The sequence below is a fragment of the Cheilinus undulatus genome, linkage group 2 (assembly GCF_018320785.1).
Source record: "Cheilinus undulatus linkage group 2, ASM1832078v1, whole genome shotgun sequence".
NCBI lineage: Eukaryota > Metazoa > Chordata > Actinopteri > Labriformes > Labridae > Cheilinus > Cheilinus undulatus.
Window position 1 is genome coordinate 54,563,911 of NC_054866.1, and position 16,924 is coordinate 54,580,834.

Sequence of the window (16,924 nt, forward strand, 5' to 3'; positions counted from 1 at the left end):
ACACTAGTGGACCTGTGCAGCAGCTTTTACTGTCTGTTAGGTAATGGAGGGGTGAGTATTGTAAACCGCTGGGGCAGACTGAGGCTGCGATGCAGAGGTCCAGTGTGAGATGTATTCATGTGGACAGCCCGTCCTCAGCATCAGTCCCTGTAGAAACATTCACAGTTTGACATAAATAGTGCTGTGACTCACGATCTCTTTGCTGTGTTTGTCGAAGGTCGCCTTGACGAAGAGCGCTCCCAGAGCGAAGCCCAGAGTGTCATCAGTGTTCCCGATGCACGTCTGCCAGCGGGGGGTACAGGACTGCAATGAACCAGAACCAGTCAGAATAAGCCAGAATCAGCCTGAACAAAACCAGAACCAGTCAGAATAAACCAGAACCAATCAAAATAAACCAGAACCAGTCAGAACAAAACAAGAAGCAGCTAGAATAAAACCAGAATCAGTCAGAACAAAACAAAAACCAGTCACAATAAAACAGAACCAGTCAGAATAAAACCAAAACCAGTCACAATAAAACAGAACCAGTCAGAATAAAACCAAAACCAGTCACAATAAAACAGAACCAGTCACAATAAAACAGAACCAGCCTGAACAAAACCAGAACCAGTCAGAATAAAACCAAAACCAACCAGAACAAAACCAGAACCAGTCAGAACAAAACCAGAACCAGTTAGAATAAAACCAGAACCAGTCAGAATAAAACCAGAACCAGTCAGAATAAAACCAGAACCAGCCAGATTAAGCCAGAATAAAACTTAAACCAGTCAGAATAAACCAGAACCAGTCAGAATAAACCAAAATTAGTCAGATTAAAACCAAAATCAGTCAGATTAAAACCAAAATCAGTCAGATTAAAACCAGAACCAGCCAGAATTAACCAGAACCAGTCAGAATAAACCAAAACCAGTCAGAATAAACCAGAACCAGTCAGAATAAGCCAGAACCAGTCAGAACAAAACCAGAACCAGTCAGAATAAGCCAGAGCCAGTCAGAATAAAACCAGAACCAGTCAGAATAAGCCAGAATCAGCCAGAATAAAACCAGAACCAGTGTTAATGACAATTATAATATTATACAATAATCTAGTAATAATTGAGTTTCATGCCCACCAAAGACAAAACCACTGAGTCCACAGGAGCACCTCCTAAAACTCTCATGACTAGATCCTGACTTTGGACATTGGTCCGTGTCTTTGACATCATTGAAACGTCATTTAGTGCTGGAGCAGCCTCATCAGAGCCCAGAACAAGACAGAGAAATAAAAAAGACAAGAACCCTACACACCCCAGTAGAAACGTCCTGATTATTCCCAGTTCGAACCCATTAAAGCCAACACACATAAAACAAATAGAACACGTAGAACACAGGGTTAGGGCCGGTTAAAAGCATGGTGTATGAGTGAGCACCAGCTGAAGCTTTACCATTTTAACCTCATAAAGATTTAGGAGCACTGACTGCTGTGACATCAGAGTTTTACCTGCTGTGGTAAGAGAAAGGTGTTTATCAGTAAAATAATAACAGAGATGGTTCGGGTAGTTAATAAAAGCAGTATTAGTTGAAGTTTCTGTACCTTCTTGGTCCCGTACAGACTCTCCAGAAGTTTGTCCTGGGCGTTCTCAAAACGCTGATCTAAACTGGCGACGCTCTTCTGAACCAGCGTCCACATCATGTAGTTATTCAGCAGACTGAAGACAGAGAGAGACGGTAAGGTTGGGGAGGAGAAAATGAAGCTGTAAGTTCCGCTAATGTCCACTAGAGGCTGGCTCCTACGGTGAGTCGAGACCCATAAAGCCTCATGTTAAAACTACAGCAGAAATAATCATCGTGTTTACAGGCTGGGACAAAAACAGGTTTGGTCTCTGGAGCTCATTTTTCTCTTCATGAGGTCTGAATATGCTGAACTTTAACAAAACTCAACTTTACCTGATACTAAGGTTTCAGTCGATGTAGAATACTGGACTTGGCCGACTGCTGAAGACCTTTGAAGATGCTTTCATGGTATAAGACCTAAAATCTGTCTTGCCATGCATTTTGTCTTACTAACAAACTGTCCAACAAGTCTGAGCTCTTCTCAGTTTTTACATGCTCATATTATTTCTTCCATTATTTATACTCTTACAGTGGCCCGAATTATGGAGGACCAAACATGCCAAATTAAAAAAAAATAAATTAATTAAAAAAAATAAAATAAATAAAAGTAAAAATTAAAATTAAAATAAAAAAATAAAAAATAACATTAAAAAATTAAGTACAAAAAAAATATAAATGGAAATAAATATAAAAATAAAAAACATATACATAAATAAATAAAAGTAAAAATAAATACAAAAATAAAAAAAAAATAAGACTCAAAAATTAAGTATAAATAAATAAATAAATAAAAGTGGAAATAAATACAAAAATAAATATAAAAATAGAATTAAATATGAAAAAATAAATAAAAGTGCTCTGCTCTCACATTTATTTATTTCATGCTGCAGACACTGTCAGCATGAAATGCAAAAGAAATGTTATTCAAGTGTATTCATGTATGTGAGATTAAAATCATCATGTAGAAATAAGATAACTATTATGAGAGAAAGAGTCTGTTTTTCTCATTATATTGAATTTTTCTTTACATTACTACCCCTGAATAATATGTTGTAATGCAATACGTTTTAATAAATTGCACAAAATGAAGTTACTCATGAAGTTACTCACTACTTGAGTAGTCTTTTAATAAGGTATTTATTTACTCTTACTCAAGTACTTATTTTTATGAGTACTTTTACTTCTACTTGAGTAATTATTATTGTTAAGTAACAGTACTTTTACTTGAGTTCTGTAACTGTGTACTCTACCCACCACTGCACCTGCCTCTGTTAACTATGGCAGCCACAGTGATGGTTCTGAAAGGTGGGATAACTCGGAGGATGACAAGGAGACGATTTCGCCGGCTGTTTGGCGTCAGCTGTGCATTCTCCGTGATCAGTAACTCTTGAGTTGTTAGCGATTTCATCCCCCATGTCAATGTTATTTCATACTGGCACTGTGTTTAGGCTGCAGGCTTTGGTACTCATCTATGCAAAATGCCATGTCATATTTTTCATCCCATCTTAGCTCTGTTTGAGGATTAATGGCAGTAAGAATGAGTTATTTTAGCTGTTAGCCTGTAGAGACACGATAGGCAGCCCTCTAACAAACACTGGGTTTAAAATGCTTTTCACTGATTGGTTAGATTGAGTAAAAACTTCATATCTGTGAGAATATTTCAGTTAGTTTGGATGTAAAGCTCTGCTAGTTAAAGTCAACCTTATATCTCCGTGGTGCAGCCAAATAAAGCCAGCTCAGTAACATCTTAACTAGTTTCAGTGTAGTTTAGTGTGGACCTTAGTCCATAATGCCAGACAGAACTATTGTAGAGCTGGTGCAACAGGCTTCTGAACGGTAGAACAGTACAGGAACAGAGATTTGTGATTTAGGCACACTTATAATCTCTGGGATTCTAGTTAACGCATCAGTGCTGCATCTAGCGCCTCTGCTTGTTCTGGATTTCTGTTGGTTTTGTGTTAAAGTGCCATGTCCACACCTTCACTCTGCCGTCTGTTAGCTCTCTGATGCCAACAAACTATCACGTTAAGAATCTGTGAGTACATAAACCATCACTGACTGATGATGCTAACATGCTAACATGCAGAGGGTGAGGTCTGACCTTCGCTCCGTCTTGTTGATGAGGTCGGACACCTGCTGCAGGTATTCTCTGGCGTACAGGACGACGGGTTCAGTGTCGTTCAGCTCCAGCGGAGACAGAGACGATGTCAGGTAGTCCAACCACTCCACGGCCGGAGCCAGCGCCTGAAAACACCAACGAAGAAGAGAGACATGAGGTCTGGTTTAGCTCATTTTTACACAGTGAAGTCTTTCTGAGCTGGTCATACACATCTGCTGTTCTCAGCAGAAGACTCCCACTGTTCGGGGCGTCTCAGGAGGCTAGACTTGACATTAGAAAAGGACTCAGAGGTGGTAGCACAGTGACAGCCTGGTCTTGATAAAACAATGAAGAGTTTCCTGAAGTCTGACACAATACTAAATCAATATTTATTACAAAGCATGGAGATTTTCTAGAGCAGTGATACTCAAGGTATGGCTCTTTTGTGATGATTTGTGGCTCTTTTATGTCTTAATTTAAACTATTTTTCTCCAGAAAACCGAAACTTTGACCTCAACTCGGCTGCAAGTCACACTGATCAGTTTGTTTCCCACACTTCTTTTCCCTTTGTTGCCACTTTCAATCAGTTTATACTGCTTTTAGCACATTTATCCACTTCTTTTTGCCACTTTTCACCAATTTCTGCCACTTTGTTCCTGTTTTTTCCCTTTTTTTTGCTAATTTTGTCATTGTTTTGCCTTTTTTTTTTTGGCCAATTTAAGCTGCATTTTGCCATCAAAGGCCAAATTTTCTCCCATTTTTGCTCCTCCTTGCTGCCTTTATTCCAAATCTTCTCACCTTTTTGCTGCTTGTTGCCCATTTTAGTCCCTTTTTTAGTAATTTCTTGCTACGTTTTTGGTGTTTTTTGACAAATTTTGCCATTTTAAGCCTATTTTGGCGCCTTATCGACCATGTTTGCCACCTTTAACTTATTTTTTCTGCCACTTTAACCCCTTTTGCCACTTTTGATCCTTTTGTTGCTGCTTTTAGCACATTTTAGCCACTTCTTATAGCCACCCTTCACCCACTTTTGCCACTTTAATTAAGTTTTTTTTGCAATTTTTCCCTTTTTTCCATTTTTTCGTCCATTTAAGCTTTTGCCAATTAATGCCACTTTTCCCCATTTTGTCCCATTTTTGCTACTCTTTGCAGCTTTTTAAAAAATCAAAATTCCCCCACCTTATGCTGCTTTTTGCCCATTGAAATCACTTTTCACTTATTTTTTGATCACTTTTGCCATTACAAGCCTATTTTGCCCCCTTCCCCCCATCTTGCCACTTTATGTTTCTTTTTGACCATTTTGGCCACCTTTAACTTATTTTTATTGCCACTTTAACCCTTTTTTTGCCACTTTTCACTTCTTAGAAGATGGCCCTTGCAAATTTATTTTTCAACAATTTGGCTCATTGGTTGAGCAGGGTTGAGTAACACTGATCTAGAAAGTTTCCTGCTACACACTCAGCTCACCAAAATAGGTCCATGTTAACAGAAAGTATAGCAGGTGAAGTTACAGCAAATATGTTTCGTCCGAGTGTGGATGCACCAAAAGTCTGTCAATCGTAATTATTCCACCTGACTCCGCCCCTGTGCTCTGATTGGTTAGAACTCACTGCTTGGAATTCTGTCAAAGTATTTACAAATATATAACTTCCACTGGTCCAAATGTAAAACACAAATAAACCAAGCAGACTTGTAATTACAGTCCAAGCTGGAGGCAGGCCGATCAAACGTGGACCAGAGGCCCCATTTGGGCCGCAGGTCATAGTTTGGACACCCGGTGCTTGTATACACGACAAGGACAGTAGCTGGAGATTTAAACGGGGAAACGGTGATGTATGCTTCTGTAGAGGACATTACCCACAATTCTAGGTTATGACAGTGACAACTCTGATTGGTGGAGCCTGCTGTTACCTGCAGAACCTCCAGATTTAGCTGCAACCAGTGGCGTGCACAAACTTTTTCAAGGGCAGGGGCGAAAAGAAAAAAAAGGGCACATACAGCGCATTCTCGCCACTGAAGAGGGCCCTAAGTTTTGCGTGTTTTGGAGGGCACTTTAGACATGTTTATATGTTATACAAATGGCACATTATAAAGCCTTAAAACAGACTAAATAGACAGACTACTCAAGTTAGTTTGTAGTCAGAATCAGCATCCACAAGAACTGTGTAGATTCAACGCTGGACTGTGAAGAACACAGAAATAAATAAATAAATCCCTTGAGGGTCTGGGGGTCTTCCCCCTCAACATTTTCAATTAAATAGATGCCATTTCCTGTATTCTAGTGCATTTTAACACCATATTAGCACCAGATAATCCAAACTGGTTCTGTGAGATCTAGTTCTGGCTCAATATAGATCAAAAAAGGGCCAAACATAAAAGTCATTACAACAGTAATGTTTCATAGTATTTCTTGGTCCTAATGGTCTTCTGGAGTTTAGTGTGTTTTTTCCACCCAAGAGGGCAGTTTAGTGTGTTTTGCCAACCTGGAGGGCACTTTAGTACACGTTTTGGCCCCAAGAGGGCACTTCAGCCATGTTTTGACTCTAAAGAGGGCACTTTAGCACACATTTTGGCTCTTGAGGGCACTTAAGCACATGTTTTGCCTCCCAAGAGAGCACTTTAGCGAGTGTTTTTCAACAATTGGGCCACGGGGGGGACAACCCCCCCCACCCCCCCCCCCGTGCACACCACTGGCCGCAACACTCAATTTAATCTGTGTTTTTAAACTACAGATGATCTAAACAGGTAAATGATGGTATATGCTCCTGCAGAGGAAGAGTACGTGTGATACAGGGGAGGGCGCTAAAATGCTATACCGCTGTATTTAAAACAATTCTATGGATATTTACCTCCGCCAAGGATGTTATGTGATCGGGTGGGTTAGTTAGTTTGTTAGTTTGTTAGTTAGTTAGTTTGTTCATTTGTTTGTTTGTTTGTTAGCAACATAACTTAAAAAGTTGAGGACAGATTTTGATGAAATTTTCAGGAAATGTCAGAAATGGCATAAGGCAGAACCAAGTAGATTTTGGGAGTGATCCGGATCACTGTCAGGATCCAGAAATTTTTTAAAGGATTCTGTACTATTGGGAGATAGGGCTAATGGTAGAGGTCTGCGCTGTTACCACTTTACACCAAGAGATGGCGGACATGAGTAACTTCAATCCCAGCAGCATTTTGGGTGTGCTTCTATTTAAAGTTTTGGAGTTTATTGAGTTTGAAAGACGCACGCCCGGTTGAGGAGACGAGTTGCAGCATGACAGAGAGAAAGACTGCGAATTGTAGCAAGAATACTCACAATGCTGGGAGGAATAGAGGAATATTCACCCTCTGCCATGACTTCCAGTCTTTCGATGAGACCATAGGTGAGACTGTCAGTGCATCTGTTGGCACCAATAGCGAAGCCAATGCTTTAACTCACCGTGTTTCCACCCCACCGGGGAGAGAGTAATCGGAGAATGCCGTGGTGGGGGCACATGGGGATGGATCCAGGAATTTTTTAAAGGATTCGTCACTATTGGGAGTTAGGGCTTATGGCAGAGGTCTGCGTTCTCTGGGTGCTTTTCTAGTTTTGTTAGGCTTCTGCTCTTCCCTGCAGCTCTGTGACATGGATTCCCTCTGGGGATGAATAAGGTTTTTTTTTATTGAATTAAATTGGTCTGAACTGCTTCTGTGTCTGGCGTTTAAACACCAGGTAGTAAAACTTCACCACAGGACACTTTTGTGAAGGTTTGACAGGTTTACATCATATTTACCACCCAATCCCAGTACCTTATTTTAAGAAAACATGCCTTATTTTCAATCATAGGAAAATAAGAAACTACACTACCCATGATCCCAGTGCCACAGTAAAGCAGGCTGAATTTAAGAATCAGCATCTGCTGCTGAAGTTAACAGTTCTGGTTCAGGTCTGAGGGCATAAAATGAATATTTTACTTCTGTGCTCAAATGTGGAGCTCTGGGTCCTCACTGATCAACAGTACTACTGAATAAGCATGTCCACATGTATGCGGGCGGCTCGGGTTCAAGTCTGACTCGTGGCCTCTTTCCCACATGTCTTTCCCCTGCTGTCTCATCTTTGTTTCTGACTCTATCTACTGTCCTCTCTAAAAAAAGGCACACAAAGCCTAAAAATGCATTAAACCAACATCTGGACAGGTTTTTATTGAGAGAAAGTGGTCTCAGGGTTTATTTCCTCTTTGTAATAAAGACTATGACCATGACTAAACTGAACTGTGCATGTAAACGTACCAATTCATTAAAACTACATCTTCATAAGTCTCCTGTAGTAAAACCAAACTTTAGAGGAATTCGTGACGCTTGTGTCCCATGAATAAAGATATCCAGCTCCAGAGTTGTAAAGACGGATCTGTGTGAACCAGATCTGTCCGTCCCTCAGAGCGTCTCAGTAATCCTCAGCATGGAAGAAGACTGCCCCACCCGGGGGGGAGGCGCTAGGATGAAAAACTAATCCCAGCTGAGTCTGCCTCAGCTTCAAACAGACAAAAACTAACAAATGCAGAAGCTGCAGAGAGAATAGATAGATACACTTCTGATCAGAGCTCTGGAGGTTGGATTTATATTTTATTTATTTATTTATCAGCAGAAACCCCCAGACACCAGATCAAGACCTGTCTGGATCTGGTGTCTGGATTTTAAAGTTTTGGTTTCGTCATAACCTGCAGCTCCACATCCTGTTATCAATGAGTCCACAACAGGCTGCTGGTCAGCAGAGGGCGCTGCAGGACCAAATAATGATCGCCATACAAAATATGCTCCATTTATTCAAGAAGAAGAAGAAGAGGTGCTTTATTAACCCCTACAGGGAGATTCAGCTGTTAGGATCCTGTGGACACGCTCAGATGGGGGCACCACCACAGAGCTCAGGAGACAAAATGGACCCTCTTAAACTACCAGACCAACTTCCAGACATGGACTCAATCCCAATCCTCCTCTCGCCCCTTCTTAAACCAAATGTGTTAATTTTGTCAACTAAACTCTCCACATCTAATCTTTCCAAACTCCTGCAGAGGCAGCAACACAAAGCTAGAAGCTAGAGACCCCAGACCCAGAGAGACACATGACGGACTCGACTGACCAAAAACTTCTCATGGAGCTCAGATATACTTTGTTAGTGGAGGGTGGTAAACCTGTGCTAAATGTGGATTAAATAAGGCCAAAGATGGAAGAAAGGAAACTGGCACTCAAACAGGAGCTAGCTACAGTAGCTCACATTAAAGAGTCGTTCACGAACAGCTCATTACCTCACAGAGCTTATTATTTTGATAGTACATCAGCGTTTACATTAAAGACTGTTTGAGATTAAATGGGATTGTTTTTAGATCTTAAAAGGGCTCAGCTAGACTCTTAGCTCAGGACTAGCCTCCTCTAGACTCTGGTCTTCCTTCATCTGACGAGCGGACGCTAACTTTCCTCCATTCCCTTTCATTCCTTATTGCTGTCCCCCACTACCTGACCCTAATGATGATCATGTGATTATAAACGACCTGTTTTACACTAATGAAGGACTGTGTGAGGTTTAACATCATATTTTCATTGGTTATTAAGTTGCAGATGATTTCAGGTGACTAGGAGTTAAAAGTAATGTAACTAATAGAGCACTGATCAGAGCACAGAAGTGTTGCAAAAATTGGCAGATAAAGTTGTGAAAAGAGGTTAGAATGTGGCAAAAAATGGTAAAAGAGGAAAAAAAAGGGTAAAGGGGATAAAAAACTGGTTACAAATGACAAAAAATAATGCAAGAAAGTAATGAAACAGGGTTAAGAAGTGGCAAAAATAGAAGAAAAGTGGCAAAAGTTGACAAAAGAGTGTCTCAAAGGGGATAAAACATGCAGGAAAAGTGGTTTAAAGAGGAGTAGAATCTTTCAAAAATTGGTCAAAGAGGCAAAAAGGGGCAAAAAGTATCAACAATGGGTTAAAAGTGGGAAAAATTGGTTTAAAGTTGCAAAAATTGTTGGAAAAATGTAATGAAAAGGGGGTAAAAAGTAGCAAAAATAGAAGAAAAGTGGCACAGATAGATAAAGAGTGGCACAAAGGGGATAAAACATGCAGAAAAAGTGGTTCAAAAGGGGATAAAAGTAGCAAAAATTTGGTTAAAGAGGCAAAATGTATCAAAAAGGGGTTAAAAGTGTCAAAAAGGGGTTAATATTTGTGCTAAATGACAGTTAGGGAGGGCCCAGTCTCTGGGATTTTCATGGGTCCTATTGTCAGGCCAGTCTCCTTGCGGCCTGCTGCATTATAGATAATAGGGCTGGATCTCACTGGTAATGACTAAAGATGTCCTGTAGTTTAAAGGAAAATACAAATACTACTGCAATAATATTTCAATCAGACCAAAATGTTAATCTAATTTTTGTGCATTTGAAAGTCTGGCCCCAGAGTCTCTGTTGAGACTAAATCTGGCCCTCATGCAAATGTACTTGATGACCTCTGTAGTAGAGTAACTAGTTACTTTTTACTGGACTAAAACCAGACTAAAATGTTGGACCGCTGGTGACACTTCCCTCTTTGATTTGATCTTTTTCTTCATCAGGCTTGTTGATGATGAAACCATGAGCCAAACATGAACGTGTCTGTGTGGAGACTCCCAAACGTCCTGTATTTATCATGTCGTCAGACTGTAGTCTTTCTAAACTCTCCAAGAGTCCCGTCACTATAACCTGGTAGATTTAGGACCTCGGCTTACTTACTGTTAGACCCCGCCTACTGACACAAAGAGAAGGTGCATGACTCTCTTCCATGTTCACATCTGCCATGTTTATATAATAACCTGTTATCTAACCTCGCTCCGTCTCCTTCTCTGCCGCCGAGATGTGGGCACATAGCAACAGCTCTTGGCAACGGTTGCCATAGTGACCCCTGAAGCATCTGCATCCCTGAAGGACAGAGCACCGCAGCACAGACTGCACCGTGCAACACAGTGAGGATGCAGCATGTTAAAACGCCGCAGACACACGCAGGAGGAGGAAAGATTACTATTCAATAAAACAAATCAGAGCGTTTCTCTGCAGAGAAGAATGGAAATCACATTTCTGTGTCTGCTGACTGTATGTTCTCTCATTATTTCCCCAAAGACAAATCAAAGTCCTGCAGGGAGTCAGGAAAACATGAATAATAAAGTCTGCAGTCCTTTAAACAGACAAAGGGCTAACGTTAGCATGCTGCTGTCTGATGTGATGTTACCTCTAACACTGTCTCAGTTTATTCTCTTAGTATGCGACCAGAAGGTCTTTAGGACTTTCAGCATCTACACACATGGACAAAATAGTTAGTACACTTCTGTTGAAGACAGGAAAACCCACATTGGTCCCTGAAATACCTATACACTGACAAAATTAATAACAGATAAAAACCTACTGAATATTAACTCATGAAAATCAGACGTTGCTTCTGAATTGTGGTTCAACAGAATCATTTAAAAAACAAACTAATGCAATGACCTGGACTAAAATGACAGAACCCTTGATTTCATATTTGTTGACAAGGGATTTCTGTAACTCTCAGTGAGACCTCTGCACCTGTCCCAGGTATTTTGGCCTCTCCTGGTGATCAAGCGGCTCCAGCTGTCTCAGGCCTGATGGGTTCCTTCTCCAGACTGTTTCAGCTCCTTCCACAGATGTTCTCTAGGACTTCCTGCTGGAGGACCCATGACCTGTGACTTTCTGGGCAGCACATTTGACTCCAGGATGCCTTAATAGTCTTGAGATTTCCCTGGACCCTGCACAGTTCCAAACCCCCTGTGCCAGATGCAGCAAAGCAGCCCTAGAACATAAGCAAGCCTCCTCCATGTTCCACAGCAGCTACAGTCTTCTTCTCATTTCAGGAGACAAGCCTTTGTGTTCTTTTTTGTCAGCAGTGGTTTTGGCCATGGAACTCTCCCATGATGCCATGATGCCATTGTTGCCCAGTCTCTTCCTGATTGTTGAATCATGAACTCTGACCTTAACTGAGTCAGTGAGGCCTGCAGGTCTTTAGATGTGGTTCGGGGTTCTTCTGGGACCTCCTGGATGAGTTGTCCATGAGCTCTTGGAGGTATTTTGGTAGGCCTGCCACTCCTGGGAAGGTTCACCACCGTTCACAGTTTTCTCCATGTGTGGATAATGGCTCTCACTGACTCCCAAAGCTTTAGAAATGTCTCTGTAACCCTTTCAGACTGATGGATGTCAGTGACTTTGTTTCTCATCTGTTCTTGAATTTCTCTAGATGGTTCCATGATGTGTTGGAGATCTTTTAGCCTACTTCACTTTGTCAGACGGGTTCTATTCCAACAGGTCTGGTAGTAATCAGGTCTAGGTGTGGATAGTCAAACTGAACTCAGCTTTATAAAAATGTGGTTAATCACAATTAATTCATGATTTAACAAGGGGGAGCAATGACATTTTCACACAGGGCCAGGTAGGTTTGAATGGATTTTCCCTTAATAAATGAAATCATCATTTAAACAATGGTGTTTTTATTATATTTATATTTACTCAGGTTATCTTTGTCTAACATTAAACCTTGTTTGATGATCTGAAACTTTTATGTGTAACAAATATGAAAAAAGAAGCAAGAATAGGAAATCAGAATGATTGCTGAAGAAAGAGAGAGGAGGTTGGCAGGTCTCGCAGCTCTGCCCAGTACCTCCGACATATTTGGACTTTAATTGGGGGTTATTTTGACCCTTGTCGGCTCACATGTTGGACTTTAATTGGGGCTGTTTTGACCCTCGTCGGCTCACCTGTAGCTCAGAGATGGTGACTTTGTGGTAGATCTTCTCCTCGTCTCGTCGTTGGTCCTGAGGCACTGTGATGTTGGCGAGTGCCGTCTCGAACTCCACAATCTGCTGCATCTGAAGCTGCGTGGAGCTCCTCTCCCCGCCAAGCAGCATCCCCAGCTCCACCATGTACTCCAGGTACGCCACCAACACCTGGATTCACATCAGTGTTTAAACGTCTGATCAAACCCTGGATGACATCTGCTTCAAGAATACTCACCTTCTCATTGGCTGTCTTGTTGAGGTAATAGTCTCTGGATGGAAGGAAGAGTCCTGATTGGTCCACCTGGGTGGAACAGATGAAGGGATAAGAATGTTGACTCCATGAACTATACGATATATTCCACCATTCTGGGGTCATGTGGTTTTTGTCATGACTTTCTAACACCCATGTTAAAAAATGGACCTGAGGTTGAGCTGTGATTTTATTGGCTGTTAAGTTCTGCCTCTCTGTGAGCAGCTGAAATCAACTCCTGCTAATGGATGCTAATCAACAAGCAGCCGATATAGTGGTCCAGGCTCTAAGATGATGATGAAGATGATAACAGTGATATCGGTTTAGCGCTTTATAAGAAAGGGTTTTCAGCATGCTTTGACACATGTGCAGAGGCAAACAACAGAACAGAGCAGAACATCAAAAACCAAAACCCCAGCAGCAGAAGAACCCAAGAAACCTCGATCTAGCAAAACTGACCCAAACATCAAGAACCCTAGAACCCAAGAACACATTATATGAATCAAGAAACTGACCCTAAGAACCCAGAATAACCCAGTAATTTAGACCAAAGATGGAAGAACCTTTCCAACGACAGAACTGATCAGAAAATAAATCAACATTTACCACTTCATAAAAAAATCATTTTCAATTAAATGGCAGCAACACACCTCAATGAAGTAGGGACAGGGCCATGGTCACCATTGTCTAGCATCCCCTCTTCTTCAACAACAGTCTGTAAACGTCTGGGGGAGGAGTGTTGTCCCATTCTAGTTTGAAGTAGGATTCCAGCTGCTCATCAGTTCTTGGTCTTCTTTGCTCCATATGTTTTCTGTTGGTTAAAAGTCTGGACTGCAGGTAGACCAGTTCAGGACCCGGACTCTTCCCCCGTGAAGCCATGCTGTTGTGATGGATGTGGTAAGTGGTTCAGCAGAAAGAGACGTTGTCGAATGGGAGCATATGTTGCTCTAAAACCTCTCTCTACTTTCAGCATTGATAGTTCCTTTCCAGATTTTAGAGCTGCCCACGCCATAGGCACTGATGCAACCTCATACCATCAGAGATGCACGCTTTTGAACTGAGCCAGGAGAACAAGCTGGATGCTCCCTCTCCTCTTTAGTCCACAGGACACGGCGTCTGTGGTTTCATGTGACCACAGAACAGTTTTCCATGTTTCCTCAGTCCATGTTAAACGAGCTTTGGTCCAGAGAAGACAGCGATGTTTCTGGATCCTGTTCAAATATGGCCTCTTCTCTCCATGATCCAGCTTTAACTGTCATTTGTGGATGGCACGGCCAACTGTGTTGACAGACAATGATTTCTGGAAGTGTTCCTGAGCCCATGCAGTGATTTCAGTACAGAATCATGCCTGTTTTTAATGCAGTGGCCCCTGACGGCCCCTTCAGCCTTGTCCCTTGCTCACAGAGATTTCTCTGAATCTGTTGATGATATTATGGACTGTAGATGGAGGGAGATTCAACGCCTTCACAATTTTACATTCCAGAACATTTTTCTGAAATTCTACAATTTCTGGAAAGTCTCATTTTCACAGATTGTTGAACCTCTGCCCATCTTAACTTCTGAGAGACTCTGCCTTTCTAAAATGCTCCTTTTATACCCAGCCATGTGACTGACCTGCTGACAATCAACCTTACTAGCTGCTGTTTTACATGAGTACCACTTGCTTTTCCAGCCTTTTGTTGGCCTGTCCCTACTTTTTTGAGATGTGCTGCTGCCATCAAGTTCAAAATGAGCTAATTTTTTTCATGAAATGGTAAAATGTCTCAGTTTAACAGCTGATCTGTTGTTTCTGTTCTGCTGTGGATAAAATACAGGATTATGAGTTTGAGAATCATTGACTTCTGTTTTTATTTACATTTTACACAGTGTCCCAGCGTTTTTGGAATAGTGGTTGTACTTTATTTAGGTACTTGCTAGTTGATAGCTGCTTGGGAATATGATGATTAATGAGATAATGATGTTGATCCGTCTTTGCTCCGTCACCTGTAGCCGGTTTTGGATATGTCTGCATGTCTTCTGACCAGGTAGACTCCTCCTGATCCTGTCCCACAGGTTTTGACTCCCCTCTACTGGCCTCCTATTGGCGTCAGGCTCCAGTTTAATATTCATCTACTTGTTTTTAAAAGTCCTTGTGGGCTGACACCACAGTACTGATCTGAGGTGTTGCAGTGATATGCTATTGTGGTACAGAATGATGTTTGGTAGACCATGCTGTTGGAGGATCAGATCCCACTGGGGCTTACCTGGATGACGTTGCTGTTGGAGTTTTTGGGATCAGCACTGACAGAGACGCTGAAGAAAGGCTGAGCTCTGTAGGGACCAGACACCACCTTCAGGACGTCCATGAAGTTCTCTTTGTCCCAAGGCCCGGTCATGTTCCAGCCCCCGATCTATGAGGGAATGAGACTTCAAATAAAGTAGATTTCTGGGACAGATTGAGAGCATATTAAGAGGATATCTGTTTTACCTGTTTGCTGATGATGCTCTAGTGTTTGAGACGCTTTAAATGCTTTGACCTAAACTCGGGATGGGACTTGTTTACTAATGCTTACACTCTTTCCTTAACCTTATGATAAACTATATATATGAAGTCTCCATGTCTAATTTGAAGACTTCCATCAGGCGACACTTTAAACTTACCAGATTTAATATTTACTAACTACATAGGAGGCTGATTCTTATTTCATTGCTCATAGCTCATGTCTTCTTGCATCTCTAAGCCTGGAGACTCCACTTCCTTTAAAACACATTTTCTCCCTTAATGTGTGAAATCATCCATGAAACAGAAATCTTGGTTTAATTATTAGTAAATACTCAGAGTTACTCTGATAACTACTCAACAGACACACAGTGTCAGAAACCTTAGCCTCACTGAATCTCAAATACTGTAAGAAAGCTGTCTGTGGTAATATACCTTACAGTATATCAAGATTTTTGGTACTTTTTATCGAAAACGGTACTGCATCAGAATTTCCTGGTGTGTGGTGCCACTCCTTAGTCAATCATGGCTCTGATCCAAGTGATCGGTAGAGTATTGATCCCGAGAATGAAAAGCTTTCCATGAATGTCCATCAGATGTCAGTTTGAGCAAAGTGGGCCAATGTGAACAGAGAAGTGGACGGCTATCAGCTAGCTCCAGTTAACCATTTAGTTTAATACGGTGTAAGCCTCAGCAGAAGACAATGTATGTCTGCTACTAATACCAGCAAACCCATGGTAACACCTCTGCCTGCACAGGTGAACAGAATGGTCTACCAATGTCTCCCATGGAGCGGTCTTATCCACAGAGCCACGGATGTACTGAGCTTGCATGCTAGTAACAGTCATAACAGCACACCAAAATGACCAAGCACCCCAACGACAAACAATTAGAGCTGTCAGAGGAAAGAAACACTGGTTAGCATAGATGTTACCTGGGGATCAAGTAGCATTACCGAATCACATCACGTTGCTTTCACCCCCTACCCATCAGCATACAAAGCCTGTCAGGCTTACAGGGTAACATGAGCTCCAAAATGACACATTTACGACGCTAACGTTTTTAGGTGTCTTCTTTAGGTCCTTTTAAAACACCCGAATAGCTAGCAAAGCTTACAATAGGGCTACTAGTGTATGCTACATGTCATTACAGCATGAGATGAACTGGTCAGTTAAAAAGAACATTGTCAAACTTCCTCTGTGAACCTATCAGAATGAACATAACACCCTCAGTAATATAAAAATGTATGTGTTCTGGTCACTGGAGCAACGTTTTAGTGTAAAAGGCTAGCTCAGAGAGTTATAGAATCTATTTAAACATGAGCATTGGCCTAAAATACACAACAGTCTATGTATCAAATGTTATCAAAGAAAATGTTTATGAAGGTTTACATTGAATTCATGTTTCATCAGGACTATGGCATTCCTGAGTGCTCATAGATTTAAAATATACCCATAACTCTTGATGGTGCATTTTCTTTGATTTCTTTTCTTTGAGCCAGCCCAGAATGATAACCCTCACCTTGCTGGTAGATTTACCTCCGCCAAGGAGGTGATGTGATCGGGTGGGTTTGTTTGTTTGTTCGTTCATTTGATTGTTCGGTTGTTAGCAACATAACTCAAAAAGTAATGGATGGATTTTGATGAAATTTTCAGGAAATGTCAGAAATGGCATAAAGAAGAACTGATTAGATTTTGGGAGTGATCCAGATCACCGTCTGGATCCATGAATGTTTTTTAAGGATTC

General features: G+C 41.3%; 1 protein-coding gene across 1 annotated transcript in view; it reads right to left on the reverse strand.

Moving 5' to 3' along the window:
• Positions 1-16,924, reverse strand: part of ece2b (endothelin converting enzyme 2b) — a 62,290-nt gene that overhangs the window by 12,285 nt on the left and 33,081 nt on the right. The window contains exons 6-11 of the mRNA XM_041810031.1: positions 14,943-15,089; positions 12,685-12,750; positions 12,429-12,617; positions 3,695-3,837; positions 1,574-1,688; positions 193-303 (exon numbers count right to left, since the gene is read on the reverse strand). Of these exons, the coding sequence (XP_041665965.1) occupies positions 193-303; positions 1,574-1,688; positions 3,695-3,837; positions 12,429-12,617; positions 12,685-12,750; positions 14,943-15,089 (771 nt within the window). The remainder of the gene's footprint in view (positions 1-192; positions 304-1,573; positions 1,689-3,694; positions 3,838-12,428; positions 12,618-12,684; positions 12,751-14,942; positions 15,090-16,924) is intronic.